General features: G+C 39.9%; 1 protein-coding gene across 8 annotated transcripts in view; it reads left to right on the top strand.

The window, feature by feature from the left end:
- Positions 1 to 19,049, top strand: part of tns1a (tensin 1a) — a 125,116-nt gene that overhangs the window by 85,031 nt on the left and 21,036 nt on the right. For all 8 annotated transcript variants that reach the window (XM_026159528.1, XM_026159526.1, XM_026159523.1 and 5 more), the window contains 3 exons: positions 544 to 609; positions 1,831 to 1,956; positions 16,494 to 18,134. In XM_026159528.1, the coding sequence (XP_026015313.1) occupies positions 544 to 609; positions 1,831 to 1,956; positions 16,494 to 18,134 (1,833 nt within the window). The remainder of the gene's footprint in view (positions 1 to 543; positions 610 to 1,830; positions 1,957 to 16,493; positions 18,135 to 19,049) is intronic.

Raw genomic sequence — 19,049 nt, 5'->3', positions numbered from 1 at the left:
TATGCATCTCAAAAAGGGTTATTTTTTTAAAAATACACAAGATTAGCACTGATATGACAAAAGCTTTATGACTTGTGTATTTATACACAAAAGACTGGTGGTGTTCACTGTCCTAGTGTTGACCTAGACTCATCAAAATGCTGCCTAAAGACTGTATAATGGCTTCAGTGTCTGACGCTCTACTATCTGCTGCTTGGATCTCTGGTTTGCAGCATGGAAAAATTCATGGGTCCTGATGCAGGAGGACAGTGTTCCCCACAGTATTACAGTAAACAGGGTCCTCTGGTGGTGAAGCAGAAAAGCATTCACTTACAGTAACACTGTGATTATGGTGATAAGTAATCAGAGATTTCTTATTAAAGGAAGATCAAATTAACACTAAATTTGCACAATTGATTTGAATTTGGACAAGTAATTTAAATTCATACACAAAAACTGTAAAATAATAAATCCTATGTATGATAAATTGTAACCGTGCCTTTGTTTGATGTGAAACCCACACATGCGTTCATGGTTTTAATTTCTCGTTGTGTGTGTCTGCAGATGAGAGGTTTCCAGAGTACGGGAAGGTGGAGTTCGTGTTCTCATACGGACCGGAGAAAATCAAAGGTAATCCATTTTGGGAAAGGAGAAATTGATTGTTAGCATCACATGTTTTTTTTTCAACATTTAGAACTGAGATCTGATGTATTAGCCGCTGCAAGTTTTTTTTTTTTTTTTTTCAAAATTTAAAAAAAGAATTTTCTTAAAATGTATTATTTTAATTGAAGCGCTCGGAGAATACCAGGGGTTCATAAGTCTGCATGTATACAGGCCCTGAATTTATTAGACCACCTGTTATAAAAATAAAACAGGAAAATGGATATATGTAAACTAACTAAGTATATATAGTTATTTATTAGGTAAATAAGATACTGAATGCACGTTATCACCCCCAAATCTGAGCCGGCACACTGGACTTCTCTGAGAAGAATTCAGAAATGAGTCAAGCAAAACATCCAATCACCTAAACACTTGTTTTTGTTTAGGTAAAGTAAAAGTAAAGCAAGTAAAAAACAAAACAAAAAAAACAGTGATATCAGCTCTTAATCAAAAAACAATAGTGTGCTTTACTTTTTTTCTGCTGTTTTGTTAAACAGCAAATTTGAAAGTTCATGGAAAAGAACAATATTTTTGTGCACAAATGTTTAACCATTACAGATATGTAAGAAACGATTTTTGTAATTACCAATATTGTTAATTTAGGGCAGCTGTGGCCTTACATTGGGTGGTGGTTTAAATGTGTGTCAGTGTGTTAAAGTATGATACTTCTTTCTTTTTTCATTTTTAAAAAATTTGTTTATAAAGGAAATATTTACATTAATAAACTTGATACGAAAGCATAATGTACGTTAATGTAAATGCATCAGAGTCAACCAAAGAGTCCCTTGAGAGTAAAAGTCATGAGAAATGTGTTAGCATAAAAAATAAAATAGCAAAAAGAAAACATAGTGATAACAGAAGATTTATCCCAAACAAATCAATGTTGTGTTTGAAAAAACACTATTTAAGAATAAAACAACATTTGTTATTTAAGCGTAATGAATTTTATACACAAATACCTTAATATAAAAATGCTGATTAATCAAAAGTGGTTTTCCCAATAACAGAGTGTAAGTCAATATAGCCACAAACCACTGACAGAGGAACTCCATTTCAAATGTACAGACTAATAGAAGATAACTTATTATTAAATGTTTTAGGCCATTCCAACCTCAAATATTGTCGCTGTATATAAACGTTCTAATATGACAGTGCCCTGTATGATGATGTTACTTGTGTGAACCACAGGCCTGAGTCACTTGGAGAATGGGCCGAGTGTTTCAGTGGACTACAACACCCAGGACCCTCTGATCCGCTGGGACTCATATGAGAGTTTCAGCCATCGCTGTGAGGAAGCTGCAGATGCTGACCACGGTATGCAAATGACATACAGTGACTATTTTGGAGAGGCGAAATTCTAAAAAGGGAAAAATGTCAACCAGGTAACCTGACTTTTCTGAATGAACCACCTGGATAGGAGATTAACGCTTTTTGTACACACAGGAATATACAAATATGAAGAAGACTGAAACAGAAACAAAATCATATATATAGTTTGTAATGATAATAATAATACATATAAGTACCAACCTATCTTTCACAGATAAATCAAGTTCCTCGCCTTATCAGATCAAGATAGAGCCTTGACCAAAGGGAAGGATTTCCTGTAAAGCCCTACACCCTCCTCCTCCTGCTACTCTCTCAGCTTGTCAGTTAGGACTTTAAATAGCTGCTGAAGAAATAGGGGGCGTCAGTCACCCTGTTACTGGCTGCTCCCTCCCTGAGGGGGGTGTAACTTAAAACACCACCGGGCCTAACTCCCGCAAGTCCCCCTATTCATTTCTATCCACTCTGAGCTATTGCTTCTGTGCCAGGAGTCCAGAACTTAAAATGCGGGCACTCCATAAAATGCTAAACACCCATTATAGAAGCTGTGTTTGTTTTTTTTATCTAAAGTATTTTTACTTCAGAGCCCTGATTTTTGAAATATGGCACAAAGAAAGGAATGTTTGCTTGTCTGATTGTCAGCCATGTAATGCAAAAGTACGCATGTCCTCGTAGCTTATGTTGTAGCTTTCTCCCGGATATGCTACAAACCTGCTTTACATAGTGTTTGCCTTTTGTTAATGTATATATATCCAGTGTGCAAATGAACAACTGGAGAAGTGGAATCACTAACACATCATCATCATCATCACTGCTTCTGCAGTTCCTAAAATGTATTTTTGGCTACTTACAATAGCTGCCAGTCTGGCACGGTCCCTTGGATCCTCTCAGTAATGATGAGATTCATGATTACTGCTGTTAATCAAAGAAATCTGCACAAACAGGAGGATGTAGTCACCCTTGGTTGAGTCAGGACTTGGCAGTCTTTGTAGTGCTGCGTCCACTTTTATATATGGGATTTTTTTCTTCCAGCTTTGCAAAGACCCATTTCATTTTTATGAACATCCCCAGAGAACCGTTGCAGTAATTGCTGTGCTGCAGGAAGGTCAGTGGGAATCGCCAGGATTGCAAGTTTGAGCCTAATTGAATGGGCAGCGGTGTTCGCAGCACTCAGCAGAAAAAAATTACGAAAAACTCCCAGCCAGTGTATTCATCTCTCTAATTGCAGGCTTCGCTCTTACACTTGGATGCGGGCGTGTGGATGCTGAGTCGAGACTTGCGCAGGAATATGGTGTCTATATTCGCAAGGTTTGGATCGACAGAGGATGCTCTGTACCTTAGTTGTTTTGGAAGACACAAAACTGAAAATGCAAGATTCAAAGAATTAGTTAACACAAGACTGGTGAACAAACGTTTTTTTGGCGTTTGATAAAATATAACCACCTCTGTGAAAAAAGGTTAATCACGTGTACGATGTACATTTGAGTTGGCAAGCCCACACAAACTCTAAACTCTTATAAGCTCTATGACAGAATGGCCTATTTTTAACTGCTCCAGCTCAGTGGACAATGATCACTCGTCGGGTCTCATTTAAATAATTGAACAAATGCTTCATCCTCAGGTGTTGATGTCTGAATACTTTTGAGGTTTGGCGAGCTCTTCCTGACGCCATTTTTAACAGAGTCCACTGACCTTGGAAATCCAGTTGAGAGAACTCTGTGAAAGACGGGCATCTTAAAAAGGTCTGAAGGATTTGGTAGCTTAGAGATGTGTGTGGTTCATACTGACGCACAGGCACATGGACAAAAAAAGGAGAGGAGTCTGGTATGTGCCCGGCTGTTTGTATTATACAGTGTTTTTTGCTCTATATGGGCATGCAAGCTGGTCTGTGTGCTTGTAAATATTTGCATGTTAGTGTAGCTCTGTTGCAGTTTTTCATGAGGTATGCAGGAGTGCATGTTTATGTAGTGCACCTTGTGTTTGTCGGCTTCCCTTTGCTCCACTAGAAGCCCTGTGGTCTGGAGGCAGCTGTTGGCCCAGAGGTCAAATCAGTAAAAAGGCAACCATTTGGCCCAATGGGTGGCCGTAGAGATTTGTACCTCAGCTCGGCTGCTAACCCCTTAAGAAGACAACATTTTCCAAGGATCCACTAATAATCCTAGCTCCGAACCTCTAACTGGTCTGGTCTTGTCATCACTAATGGCCTGGCTAAAAAGCCAAGGAACACGCTATTGTAGCAGAATTGAGGGATTTCATGACAGGTGGGGGGTAGAAGACCTGAGCCATCACTCATTGCTTTACATTTGGCTCGCAGGGAGTCAGATTTTTCTTGTAATTTTTTTAACATTGTCTTGAGCAACAGCTGTCCAACTTTCTGAAGGTTTTTCCATGTTTTTCTTTGGACATTGGCTGTTTTTTCACTCATTTTCAGTCCAATCCTTGTACGTGAACATTTTCCGGGTTGTTTTTTAATGTATATAATTATTAAGAAACTTAACACTGACCTATGAGTTTTTAATAATTAACAAAAAAATATTGATTAAATTGTATTGTATTTTAAATTGTGAAAACTTGGTGTATCTTGGCATTTTGCGCAGTGGCTGGCCAAAAAAATACCTACAGCAAATGAACAGTATCTGAAAGTCATGTCCTTAAGAAATCAGAAAAAAATCCATCAAAGGTCTTCAGCTGATCCATCTACTGTTCACTAAAGCCTCAGTGGAAGGGCGGCTGTCAGGAAGCTATTCTTAGTGAAGGGAAACAGGGAGACAAGACTGAGGTATGAAAATTACACAAAAACTTGTCTGATGGAGTGTTGAATCCAAATCATCATCAGTATGTATGTTGGAGGTCAGGAAAGAGGTACAACACTGTCTACAGTGTCATGGTTTGGGATACATTTCAGTCAGTGGTGTTAAAGATTTTCTTAAAAGTGATGAATTACAAACACATAACAGAACCACCAGAGTTCGATCCAACATGCAATACCAACTGGAAAACATTTTATTTAAAAATGAACACTGTGAATCATGGATTGGCCTCTCCACCTTAACATTGCTGAAGCAGTTTGAGATCATCTTGACAGATAAACATACTATATTTACATGTATGTTTAAACATTTTAATAAATCACTGTGCCTATACCGCATTTTCCTACCAAAATACAAAGGAATGAAGGATGACTCCAGACTTTTGCAGTAAAGGACATAATATGTTTGATTTAGGCATAATTCGTCTCCATCAGTATCAAAGCACTGATACAAATATCAAATATATTTGGACCCCTTTCGCTATATTGTATGAAGTCTAATGAATTAACACCATCATTTGGTGCTGGATACATTTGTGTTTTGTAATTCAGTCCTTAAGAGTTTGCAGTAACATTTAGAGGTGCTTCCTCACCTTCATCAGGTTTTCCATAAGTTTCTAAAGAATCATAAGAGCATTACATAAAATGATTGTTAGATAACTCATCTATAAAGAATGAAAACAGCCTCTAAAAACAACCTTGCCACTGGAGAGTGTGTCTGTGTGTGTTTCTGTGTCTGTGTGGTGTACAGTAGGGCAGCATGCCCACTGACAGCGCAGGCCGCCTTCCTCGTTCGCCGGCCTCCTCCCATATTTGGCTGGGGCTGAGCCCTGAAACATGTCTGGAATAGCTGGATAGAGACCGACAGAGAGACAGAGACAGAGAGGCTGAGAGAAGCAAAGACGTTTTACATTTGAGGTGTAATACAAGTGAGGATTTGATTTGAGACTGTGAGGTCTGAGCACATTGGGAAAAGAAAAAAAAATTAGTGACAGAATTAGGAATGACATAAAGTCAAGGACAGAAGAAGAGCAGCTGGAAAGCACTGACTGGTGAGTGGTTCTGTGTAGTCTTTCAATTACAACTAGCAACTTTCTTAACTTTAAATCTCTGTCAATCTCAAGTAATTGTGCAGTTGCCCTAGTCAGATGTTTTCAAGTTGTATATTTGTTTTTTATTATATTGTTGCTATGTTTTTCTCTGGATAAACTCTTTTTTTATGGTATTTCATTTTCTATATACATCACTTTGCTTTTAGACTAGCATCTCCTTGCACTGTTGCCCAGAAAAAATTACAAGAGTACACATTTCTGTCTATTCGGTCTATAGTCGAGTCTGTTTGTCTGTTTATTAGGTTTCCATGTCAACAGTGTTGCTTCCTGTGTGTTTGGCACCTATGTGGTATAAAATGACTCATGGAGCGAGCAATTTGTGTGTGGAACATTTTATGAGCGGGCTGCAATTTGGGTACACCAAAACTATTAGGGACCTCGGTTGGCTGGTAACGTCGTGTGAGCTGCAGAAAGCTTGGACTTTGACACAGTTCATGTAGGAATGAATTTCTTTTTAAAACGATGTTTGAACAATCGTAACTTTTGTAGTGAGTTGAAAATTTTGCCGCATGAGATGATACAAAATTATACAAAATTATATTCCAAGATCTGTTTAAAAACTGTTACGCGAGATTAAACTGTTGAGTCTGACTTACCTTCAGTTGCTCAGCAGATACTCATTGACAGATGATCCCTAATTAGACTCGACTTAATCATTCTCTCTCTGCTTGAGCGGGCAGCGGTGTGTCTGAAGCACACAGGCCGACACCAAACAGCTGTTCTGACTTGGACAAACACAGTGTGTGGTACTGCAGGCTGATAGTAACCTCCCTGCCTGTTATCCTAACGGAAACCCAGCTTCTGCATTCTGTGTCGCTCCAGTGACAGACAGACACTGGTGGTGGTGTTTTTTTCCTCAGTCATTGCCATTTTTTATCATTAAAAAGCCTAATTACAAAAAATTAAGCTATATAATTGAATTGAGAACATTTACTGACAGATCTACTGTACACATTAAACGTTTGCAGAGATAAAACCCTGAGACATGGAGCGCAGTGGGGTATTTTAAAAGCAGCCTGCATGTGTGTGCCTCGCATGACCGCATAATGCTTCTAGTTAGACTTCTTGCTGACAGCACGGTGAGCGGTGGCAGCAGGTTCAAATCCCAGCAATGGAAACCCTGCTGAGCGTGTCCCCATCTCTTAATGCCTCCTTTCTCCTACTGTCTGCCTCGATGTCTCCGTGTAGCTTTATATAAATTCTCGCTGTCTGCCACCCTGCTTTTTCCCATTTTTCAAACAGCTTTGGTCAACGCAGGCTCATTTATGACTGTTAGTATCCAGTATTTAACATACATTTTACTCATGTTAAGTTGTCAAATATTAAGAAATGTGTCATAAAAAACAGAAAAAAACCCCCACATTTGTATATTGGTGCTATAGGAATGCAGCAGAGGTAAATATGGTCGTGGAAAGCTCTGACAGAGTCAGGGGATGACAGACCGGCACCTGTGCAGACAGCATGCAGATGATGATGTCTTGATGATGTCACGTGTGGCAGTTAGCAGAGCACGCCACGTCCAGAGACAGGCACGCCAGATATGCTGGTGTGATTCTAATTCTGATGTTCTGCTCATCACATACTGACGCTTTATTGGGACCTGTTGCTGTCACATTTGAATGCCCTGACATGCAGCATTTTGCTTTAGAAAGGCATGTGAGAGGATGATGAAGCCTAGGAAAACATTACATTTCAGGACAAACATAGCCTTAGACAATCTTTTGCCCTTGACCCTGAACTGGATGGATGGATGTTTGGTTGGATATTACACATTACTCATTACTTTTCTTGAAAGTTACTTAATTGCATGCCAGAGAACGTAATCGACTGCACTACTCCAGTGTTAATTTTGCTGACCAAATTTTCTCCCGCCAACCTTTTATTTTTTGACAAAAACAAGACAATAGCTAAGTAAAAACTCTCGAGCACAAAAACTGTGATGAAAGGAATAAAAAGGAGATGAAAATGTTCTGGAGTGATGAGATCCAGTCATAACTTATTTAGTTTTGTAGAAAGCTGGGAAGAGTTTGGAAATGACCCAATCAGAAGCAATCTCCTTGTAAGATTGGATGCACACATTTGATTGGTACAGCTTCAAAATTTTCTCTCAAGGTTACTTTTCTTAAATTACCCAGAAAGCAATATTTACCTGTTAATTGTTATGTAATTACTAAATGTAATAACAGTAATGTATTATGTTACTGTTACTTAAAAAAATTACTGTTACTTAATGACACTTGTTATTTTGTAACTGCTCACTACCTTGTTGTGCTTAAGCAGTTTCTGCTTCCTATTTTTGCTTTTCTTCTCGCCACTTTCATTTCCTCTTCTACCTTTCCAAACATTGTTGTGCATTTCAAGTTTAAATTCTACATTTTCATGATTTCTAGTGTTATTGGTCTTTGTGCGGCCTTGTGCATGTTTACTGGAACTTGCCTTTCAGCAGTGTTCCTCTTCTGCATGCGACCTCTAGATTGGGAATAAAGATTTGGATATTTTAACTTTTACTTGTTACTGGTATTCAGAGCTCCTGTCTTTTTCTCCTGCAGCAACTAGAACAGGTGATCAATTATACTGTAGAATTCAAATTCAAATTTTATTTGTCACACACACACAACCATACACAGTATGACATGGGGGTGAAATGCTTGTAGCTGTACAATGCCCGACCATTAAATGACAGAAGAAAAGTTTTACAATATTTACAATTTACAGTTTACTACAAAATTTACAAATTAACTTTACATTAATTTACAGTAAAGAATGTGCAAATAGCAGAAGAGATTATAAAGATTATAAAGATTACAAATTATAGGAATATAGGAAATGTGTGGTGGTGCGTGTGGGAGTCCAGTCTTATAGTGACACAAAAACAAAACAGCACACTGAAACATTGAAAAATAAATTCACACTTTAAATCCCTGCTAATGACATTTTTGTACAGATGGACCCACGTTGCAACACAAATTTGCAATAATGGTACTTCATGGCCTCCTATTATTGTTATCGCCCTTATTTTACACCGAGCTTCACCCCAAAATGGTAAAAATGGTTCTTTGAGGTTTAGCTTAACAAGAAATCCCATATCTTCCCATCTCCAGCTTGATCTGACAGTTCTTCTCTTGCATGAATAAAAATGAGTTGACATGAATCAGATGCTGCTGGCAGACGGTCAGACACAGCTTTTTATGACAGTTACTCAGATGACAGAGAGACAGATGGATGACATCACCCTGAAAGTAATCTCAGAGACAGACACTGATACAGACGCATCACCTCAATTCAAACTGTGACAGCCGGACAGTGACAGATAGACCGAGAGACAGACATGGCAAATATAAAACCATGGAGGCGACAGTTTTCCTTGTGCCAGTCACTGATACGCCAACCATGACACCTTTTCACTGATGGACTGTCACATCATCCTGTCTCACTTTCTCTCTAATTTTCTGCTGTGAAGTCCAGGACGTAGCTGAAATTTTTGTTTTTAGAAAAGTAAAATAGCTCAGCTTGGCTTTAATAGATTTGTATTTTTTCAGGAATTTTCAATAAAAAAAACACACGTATATGTCTTAAAATGAATGATTCCATAACTGAAATTGATGCACAATAAAGAGTTTATTTGCAATATCACCCTGTTTTGAGCCCCCTCTTCTAACATATATCTCACGCTCACACGCATGAACACAGCTCTTTAGGGCAAGTCAGTCATTTGTCAGTCAAACCCAGTCACCCTCTGGTGGCATGCAGACTTGCCGTCGTCACAGTGGTATGAAAGCTGTGAAGGTGAATGTCACATCCTCCTGTGAGACATTGGATGAGTTGCTGACATCACCGCATGTATGTATATAGATGTTTGTGCATGTGCAGGCCTGCCTCTGTACGTTCAAAGCTTTGTTGCCAGTCATGATCTTATTGGATCATTTAATATAGTCAAGTAAAAAATGTGCATAGCGATTCAGGAGCTTATAGAACCACCTTTAGCAAAATTATTGCACTTTGAAGTGATTGTTTTATGTGCATGACTTTCACATGGAGGAATTTTGGCTCACTCTTATTTACATTGGCGTCAGTTCAATGATATTTGCAGGCAATCGTTCATGCACAGGTTTCATAAGATCCTGCCACATTATTTTAATCACACTGAGGTCTGTGCTTTGACTGGACAATTTTGATACCTTCATTCTGCCATTCTGTGGTAGGTGTGCTGCTGCGCTTGAGATCATTGTCCTGTTACATGACCCAGCCAAGCTTTCGCCATTGGGACAAATGGCCTCACATTTGACTCTAGACCAGCGGTCCCCAACCCCCGGGCCTCGGAGCAGTACTGGTCCGTGAGTCGTTTGGTACCGGGCCGCGAGAGTTGCGGCTCAGGTGTGAAATGTATGCTTTTCAGGGTTTTTATCGGTTTTGAGCATTATTTTGTTATCGTTTTTATCATTAACTTGGTTTTCCTGGGTCTTTTCATGTGTGTTATGAATAAATCTTCTTTTTTACGGTACTGGTACTAGTTTTATTTTGTTGTATTTATCCGCAACACCATAAAGGCCGGTCCGTGAAAATATTGTCGGGCATGAACCGGTCCGTGGCGCGAAAAAGGTTGGCGACCGCTGCTCTAGAACACTTTGCTATACAGTGAACACTTTGTTCATGGTCTAATGCAAGTTACACAGGTCCTGTGACTGTAAAACAATCATCACCCCTCCACCACCATTCTTGAGAGTTGATGATGAGGTCTTTTGTGCACATGTGCTGGGTTTGTCTGCACTTTTGTCTAATCTGTCCAAAGGACATTGTTCTAGAAGTCATTGGGTTTGTAAAGATTCACCTGTGATAACCTAAAACAAACTGTCATTTTTAAAATAAGGTGTTTTTCCTGGAAACCATACTAAACACACTTGTTCAGCCTTTTTCAAATTTTACCCTCATGAACTTTCACATTCAGCATGCTAACTGAAACCTGTAGAGTCTGAGGTGTAGCTCTTGAGTTTCTTTGCAGTTTTTCTGAGCATTGTCTGACCTTGATGGAACATCCACTCCTGGAACGACTGCGGCATTGTGTTTACACACCTGAATGCTCCCATCCAGCAAACTGCCAAAACTCCTCACTTCACACTGATGATCAATTAATCAAGTCCATTTTGTTTAAAAACAGAAGCTCTTAATTCCTGTGGAATCAGGAGCGATGTAATTACACCACTGTGTGCATAGAGTAATGTAAAAACTTCACTGTATGTCTTTGAACTTATTCTACAGCTAAAATAAAGTCAATTATATTTAATACATTAAATTACCAATAAAATGTACACCTTAGAATTCTAAAACTATTGTATTACACAGAAAATAGAAACATTTGAAATGTGAGTTACAATGCTTCCTGTTGCAAAACAGAGTGAAAATGTTTTCACAGTTGACAAAGCTAACTGTTAGGCAGACACACTCCCAATTTCAAAAAGACCTTCATTGAAGAGGTAACATTATCTGTGTCCACGAAAGCTATAATTTCACGCCTCTTCTCTAAGTGGGTGAGAGACACGCCATATGGGTCCATTTAATCTTGCACGTAAACTTTAAATGTGCTTCTATATTTAAATCTGTCTATTTTGAAAAAATGGCTCCTATATTTTAGAAGGTCACGGTCTGCCCTTTAGGCGTGTTCAGCTTATCTTAAGGTTGCAACCCTTGAACACCACGGCACAGCTGGGAATCTGTGTCATTTTGTATAGTCAGTAATTTACATAGAAAACTGTAACATCTGTATAAAAATTACATTCAATATGAACAAATTGACCAATATTCTATCACTATGCCAACAAATCAAGTTTGAACTCTACTTAAATGAATCATGACTACAGAGAACATGCTGGATAACTAAATTATTTTTGTTTTGTAAGAAAAAAAACAATACATGTTGGAACAGAAGTATTGTACATATGACATGTTGACAGTATACAGTATCAAATGATATGCTAACTATGTTTTAATTGAGATATAGGTATGTTGGCAAATGGGACACTTCAATCAACCTGTCTGCTAATCCTGAATGTACTAACAATGTGTGTAATCTCCATCCCAGCTGGATGGATACGGCAATAACAGTTTGTGTAGCACGTTGTCTATTTATAATAAGCTATTGGACGCAGGTGTTTAAATGGCTTTTTAATTGTTTCCAAGGCTGTGATGTAGCAATGAGACACTCAAGTGAACACTTAAGAGAATACAGCTCAGAGCCAGGTGCTACGTGTGGATGTATGCGTGTCCACGTGCAACACAACATGAGTAATGCCTCTGGCACTTTCGTGAAAAAGGACAGCACCTGTTACTTGAGGGAATACAAAGCATGCACAGGCACAGGTTTGAGTCAGAGTGTGTGAGTAAGAGAGACTGAAAGACTCTGACAAAGTCAAAAGCTTTTTTTTTCTTGCTTCAATATGTTCAAATATTTCTTTGAGCTGATTTGTCTTCATCTACATATTAAAAATAGTAGTAGTGATGGCATGGCATTGTCCTTTTGCAGCAGAAGGAATGGCATGTTATACTTGTTAACTGGTGTAAGAAGCAAGCTGTAAGCTATTTGTGTTAGCCAAGGCTTGGTGACTCAACCAATCTAATTTGAGGCCCACTGCAGCTATTTATCGACACTATAAGAAAGCAATTTGTTCTATGCAGCTGGAGAGCTGCTTGTTTGTGTCATTCATAATAATGGTCACTGGATTAAATACCACACTGGAGCTCTGCTCCCTAACATTGACAGTTCTACGATAGGCACCAGGCTGGCACATGATATATCTTTTGACTGTTGGCATAGTTGGACATTAAATGTATTACTATGTCCGTATTTCATAAGCAAAGTCAAATCTAGGACATGTCATTTTTAGTCCTTTGGCCAGTGCTGAGACTTAAGTAGCTTCTGATAAGTTTGGCTATTCATATTTCTAAATCTTGCAAACATAAAAAAATCCATATATTCTTGTATTAATGCCCTTCTCTCAGGCAGTAATGATGTTATATGAATGTTATAGTAACTATAACGGTCTTATAATATCACATAATTGCTGGACTTTTCTGATGATAGAAGCTCTGACATCCCGAAATTGATAGCTGACTGCCTAAAACATGTGACACGTTTTCAGCCAATGCATGAAATCCTATTATTCTGTCAGACGTTGCTTGCATCTTGGAGAAATGAGTGAGGAGTGCTCTGGATCCTGTGTCTTCCCATACTGGCCAGGAGATGGCAGGTCAGATTGTCTGAAAACTTTCATTCTTGCAAGACAGTAGTGAAAACAGTAAATTTTCTATATGACAGATTCCCAAAAACATCTCAGGTTTAGCAGAACTTGCATATTCTGAAACAGAAACAATGATCATTGCCTGGCTGAAGGGAACTCTGGCAGGCTGGTTATTTGCAGCATGCTCATCCCTTGGTATTCCAGATGAAGGTCAAGCTCTTTTAACACTAGTCTACCCCTCTTCCTTTACGCTACATCTGGAGCAGATATGCATACCACTTAATGTTTGTCTCCCAATGTTTGCACATACCAGCGTGAGTCTGGGACGAGTGTAAAAACGTAGTGAAAGTCTCAAATTCTTTGGTTCTGTTCTCTTCAATGTGACATCTAAACAAGTTAAAAACAAAAAATACCAAAAATAAAAATACCCCAAACCATCTTTAAAAAGATCAAATTCACTACAGAAACAATCACCCTGTGAGTCAGAGACTGGTTTCACTTTTGTAATTTTATCCCACTGGCTCATTTAACATCTGTTAGTTGGCGAGACCAAATTAGGTATTTGTGGGTCTGTTAGATTTTTGATCCACTGGAAGCTGATACTACACTGTTACCCAGATGCTGCTGCTCTGTGCGTTTTTAGTTTGTCCTATCTGAGCCATAACATGGCAAATGGCAGTGTTTGTTCCGATGATTTACAATCACTATGGGGTTAAATTGCAGCTGGAAAAGTGCCATCGTGGCTTAGTCAAGTCTAAAAGAGCATGTTTTATCAACCAGAACAAAGGCATTTTCTATTCTGTTAAAGGTCAGAAGGAGGAAAAGACCCGAGAGCTCAGCTGGTGGAAAATATGCACAACCGATCTCTGAAAAGTCTTATGGTTCTAATATAATTAATAGAGTTTATGGGATTCTTTTAAACAATAGAACCTCCCACTTATTAAGGATTTAAAGTTTAGGATGTGGGGGAGTGAGTGAGATGCACAGTAAAGGGATCCCCCTAATGGCATTACCAGGCAGACAGATGGTGCAGGAGTTGTAGTTTTTTTTTTCCAGGCACATGGGTGGAGGTAGAGGTGGTGACATTGGTGGAGTTCCTCCCCCGCTGCCGGGAACGCTCAGTGATCATCCCAGAGTGCCAACTCACCCCTTGCGGGTGTTTCAGTGGTACAGCCCCACCTCGCTCCAGAAGAGCACATGTCGGGTGACATGAATCAGAGAGGACAGGGGGAGTGAGAGAAGAAGCTCAGAGGCAGAAGGTTTAGTCACTGAGAGACTCCGAAAGGACTTCCGAATTGTAGATTGAAACGGAATCACTGTTTTGAAAAGGAAATATTTAATCTTTCCTGATTTTTTTACTTAATCATCACAGAAAAAAAAAATTGGAAGTTTGATCTACAGGTAAGGATGTTTACATGAGTTTGATTTAAAATATAAATATGGGTTTTAGAACTTGAAGAAACTTAATATAAGAAACATGAATATTTAAAGTGTATATATTGCTGGCAAGAACAAAAAGATTCATTATTTTGGCTTAAATCTTTATGCGTAAGGCTTTGGAGTAATTCCGCAAGTCCAAACAAAATGTAACTGTAAACCTGGAATTATGCTTTCATAATGTGCCAACACTAAAAGCAACCACAGGGACAAACTGTGATTATGGCTTCGTCCCCTGTCCTCTCATTCTTGTTGCTACTGTGGCCGTGAGCTGTTGTTGACATGGGTTTGGAAATAGCTGAGGTCTGAGTGATTCACCATCTGTCCCCAGGGGTCGCTCAATTTGGAACACCCTACATATGAGCCATGCTTCTGTATATGTTGTGTATCACTCTGCATATGCACACTAGATACTGAAAGCCACTGCTGTCGCATGACTTTCCTTCTTGTAAATATGTTGGTAGTACCACAGAATGATTTGTTGCTGGTGTAAAACTACATTTTTAAATAGCTTATCTTAACTTTTTAAAATACAGTTTAAAATACAATTAGACTGTGTATTTATTATATGGATAAAATATTGGAGCATATGGCATAAGACCTATCTTTGGTGTTCATGTAAGAGGTGAACGGGAAGAAAACCTCCAAGTGATATCTCTGTAGTAGCCAGGGGGTGCTTGAAAAGATTAGTTCGGTTAATGTGAAAGTAAACTTGTGTTTGCAAATGGTATGGCTAAACAGTCGAAATTGTCAGCCGAATATAACAATAGCTAGCTAAAAATCTCAATTTAATAATTCAATCGTCTTAGCGGAGTGTTACGCTCAGTAAGTATCGATGTACCTATGGATGCAACTTCCCTGTTGGCAACACATTTTTGGAAGACTACAAGCACAACAACCAGCTGATCTGAGCAGAGTCAGGCCGAGCATAGACAAGTAATACACAATAAAGCAGGTTTATTTTTAAACTGTATTGTTGTATTATATTGCTTGGTGTGTGTTATGGAAATCTGTATCTGTTTTGTATATCTGATAGGAAAAAATATCACCTGATTTTTAAATCACAAAATATAGGTATTGGTAAAGCTCTAGCTATCAGTTAATTAAAGTTTGTTTATTACGAAGAAATTATGATGCATTTTAGCTAACAGTGTAAAGTTTGAGCTGAGTAGTTGAAACTGTTTTAACACCCAACCAGACCAACCATAGCCAGACCAAAGGAATTTAGTTTACTTGTTTGGTTCAGATGAAATATTACCTTGTCTGATTTGCTATAAATGATAAACACCACAAAATAAATGATAATAATATGTCCACCCATACATGGTTTGCACATTCTTGTAAAGCGTTAGGTGGCTACTTTTATTCATAGCATTGCACAATATGTACGCAATTACTCTGGTTTTGTTTTGCAAGCATGATTCAGCAGCAAGAAATCAACCTAAAGACGACAGCTCCTCTCATAGTCCAACTCTGGGGTTTCAAACTGGCATGACTCCTTTTCCCTTTGGCTGACACAGACCAGTTGTTTCGGTGTGTTGTGCAGAACCCACCCATGTTAACGTCAGACCATGTGGGCCTGCACTGACGCAACGTGACAGGGGCTTTAAGATCTGAAAATTGGCTATTAATAGAGCTGCAGGGGTTGTGTTGCTGGTGGCTGGGCAGCATGCTGCAGCTGAGAATCAAACGAGTTGAGTGCAGAGGGGGGTCACTATGTTTGTGGTGTCAGGGATCCAGTCCCATACAAAAAAATGACTTGATGATTGGGGCCCATTAACCTTAACGTAAACAGTTTTTTCCTAAACACAAAATTATTTAAATGAAAGTATTTTTTTAATTGTGTTAATTCCATTTCATGAACTTTAGAGTTGAGAGCTGTTTCATAATTTTAGTATTTTGTTTACTATATTGTGTACTCTTTCTCTCTTTCAGATGTTGTTCATACCCAGGGCCCACTTGATGGAAGTCTTTATGCCCAAATCCGGAAAAAAGACTCCCTGGAGGGAGTTGTCACAGTCAATGGCCTCCCAGTCCGTGAAAACCCCTTGACTAACGAGAACCCATTGCAGCACACCAACCATCCCCTGCAAACTACTGACCACACCCTTCCTGTGGCAGGCCACACTTCCCTCCCTGCTGTCGACCATACCCTGTCTGTGAGCAGTGACTCAGGCAATTCTACCGCATCGATCAAGACTGATCGCACAGATGAGCAAAGCCAGTCTGTGCAGAGTGCTGTGAGCCACAACAATCCAACAGCAACTCACCCACCACTCAGTCCGCAAGAAAAAAGAGAGCTCGACCAACTTCTGAGTGGCCTTGAGGCACCAACTAAGCGGCAAGCCTACCTGCCTACATCTACCTGTCCAGGAGGAGGAGTACGACACTTAGTTCCTGCACAGGTGCATGTCAACGGGAGCCACACCAGGTTAGTGGGCGCTCCTTCAACAGAGGAGCGTGAGACAGATATTCTCGACGACGAGCTGCCTAATAGTCAAGAGGGCAACAGTGTGGACAGTTTGGGCACCATCTCATCCCTTGAGGGCCAAGCAACACCAGCTGACTTGTACTACCAATCACAGACTCCTGTCAGTGGCCAGAACGACAAGCCATACCTTGATAGAAGCGAGATGCCGGTGCATGGAGTACGAACTCCTACAGCGATGCAAGAGAGATCCGTGGACTCACCATCGCCACAGGGGGGTTACAACAATTATCAAAATGGAGGAGGGATGTATCGTGCACAGTCCTTTGGGAACCCACCTGCCAGCAGCCCTGAGACCACCCCAAAACTTATGCCCAGGGCCCCTGAGAGGAGCACCAGTAGCCGGGATGCTGTACAACGAGGTCTCAGTGCCTGGCATCAGCATAGCCTACCAGACGATCCATTTGGTCCTCCTCTTCAGTCAACTCATAGCTTGCCCCACTTTCCCACCTCAGCTTCACAGCGTGACATTGAGCAGTCAATCGAGGCACTAAATATGCTGATGCTTGACCTAGACCCAATCAACTCTCACATGTCTAAGTCCCACAGTGCGCCCCCTGGTGAGAACAGCCTCAATTCATCCCAGGTGCCATTCTCCCAGACCCTGGCCAGGCCATCATACCAAGCAGACTCTGCTATCCATGGCTACAACAGCTCTGGATCAATTGGCGACGGCATTCATCAGCCCCATCGCTCATCTGGGAGAGTCAGCCAGAGCCCAGTTATGGAGTCTCCAGTGCATTCTCCCCAGAGGCCCAATGCTGGCTACCAACACCAAAATATCACCCCAACACACACTCCTGAGCCCTACCTCCATACTCGCCATGCACCCCTTCATTACACCACTGATTCTAATTTCAATCAGCAGACCCCAGTGAAGCCCATGAACTCCCACCCAAGCAGTGGCACATCACACTCCCCAGAACTGCAGGGCTCGTCTCCGTATCCAGGCTATAGTGCCTCATCTTCACCCCTTCCCACTGTAACTCCACAGCCCAAGGACACATCTTCTTCATCGTTGCCCAGAGAACAAGATGCAGAGGAGGAGACGCTAAACTTGGAAGGCCTGGTAGCACACCGTATTGCAGGTAAGGCTTCAAGATATTGTCTGGAGTTAGTGTATGAATAAGGAAGGGACAGAGTGAGTGGTACTGGACTTGTAACTGTTGCAGGATATTATGCTGTTCTTTGTTTTTTTGTGCATAAATTAATTCATTTACAGTTGATTATCTATTACGTCTATTATGGATTAGCTTCAAAGTTTCCAAGTTTTTTAAGGTTTAAAAAAGAATATGTGAAATCGTTTTTTGCTATTCTTGTTTTTAAGGAAAAGATTGCACAAACACACATATGTCAGTATTTGTGGGTTGTTGGACTGATGGTGGCATGTTGTAGCCCCTAAAGGGGACTCAAAGAGCAGGTTAATACAGTCATTAGCGATGCTCTGTTTTGGAGGTTCAGGGAACATTATGGATGATTTGCCTGAAACTAATGAGCAAATAAATAAGCATAAAGATGTAAAGCAGATTTGTAGCATATGATATAGCCTAAAACACTTTTGATATTCTGAAAATGATATTCAACAAAACTTATATATCCAAAATGGCTAACACAATTTACGCATTATCTTGAAGTCTCTGTAATCTTAAGAACCAAGTAGAATGCCAGCGGTGCAGTTTCTATAACCGATCCATTACAGGGTGTTGTATTAGAGGAATAAGCCTTACTCATAAAGTTAGCTTCTCTGACTCAGAGAGCTGTGCAGAGCTGCTGAGAGTGGAAATGAGGTGAGAGTAAGAATAGCCAGGCATTCAGAGATCCCAGCTTCCATGCAATGTCGGCATGCACGATTTTCTTTGAAATGATTTGGAAGCTCTAAAGTGCCTCCCAGTGGAACAAAAATGTAAGTTCCTTTTTTAGCTAGGGGCTTGCGTGTCATCTCATTTGGAGAATACTTTTATTTATCCATTTCTGCTCTGACTTTTCTTTTCCTTTTCCATTCA

This window comes from Astatotilapia calliptera, chromosome 23 (genome assembly GCF_900246225.1).
Source record: "Astatotilapia calliptera chromosome 23, fAstCal1.2, whole genome shotgun sequence".
Lineage (NCBI taxonomy): Eukaryota > Metazoa > Chordata > Actinopteri > Cichliformes > Cichlidae > Astatotilapia > Astatotilapia calliptera.
This window is presented reverse-complemented; position numbering and strand designations above follow the sequence as displayed.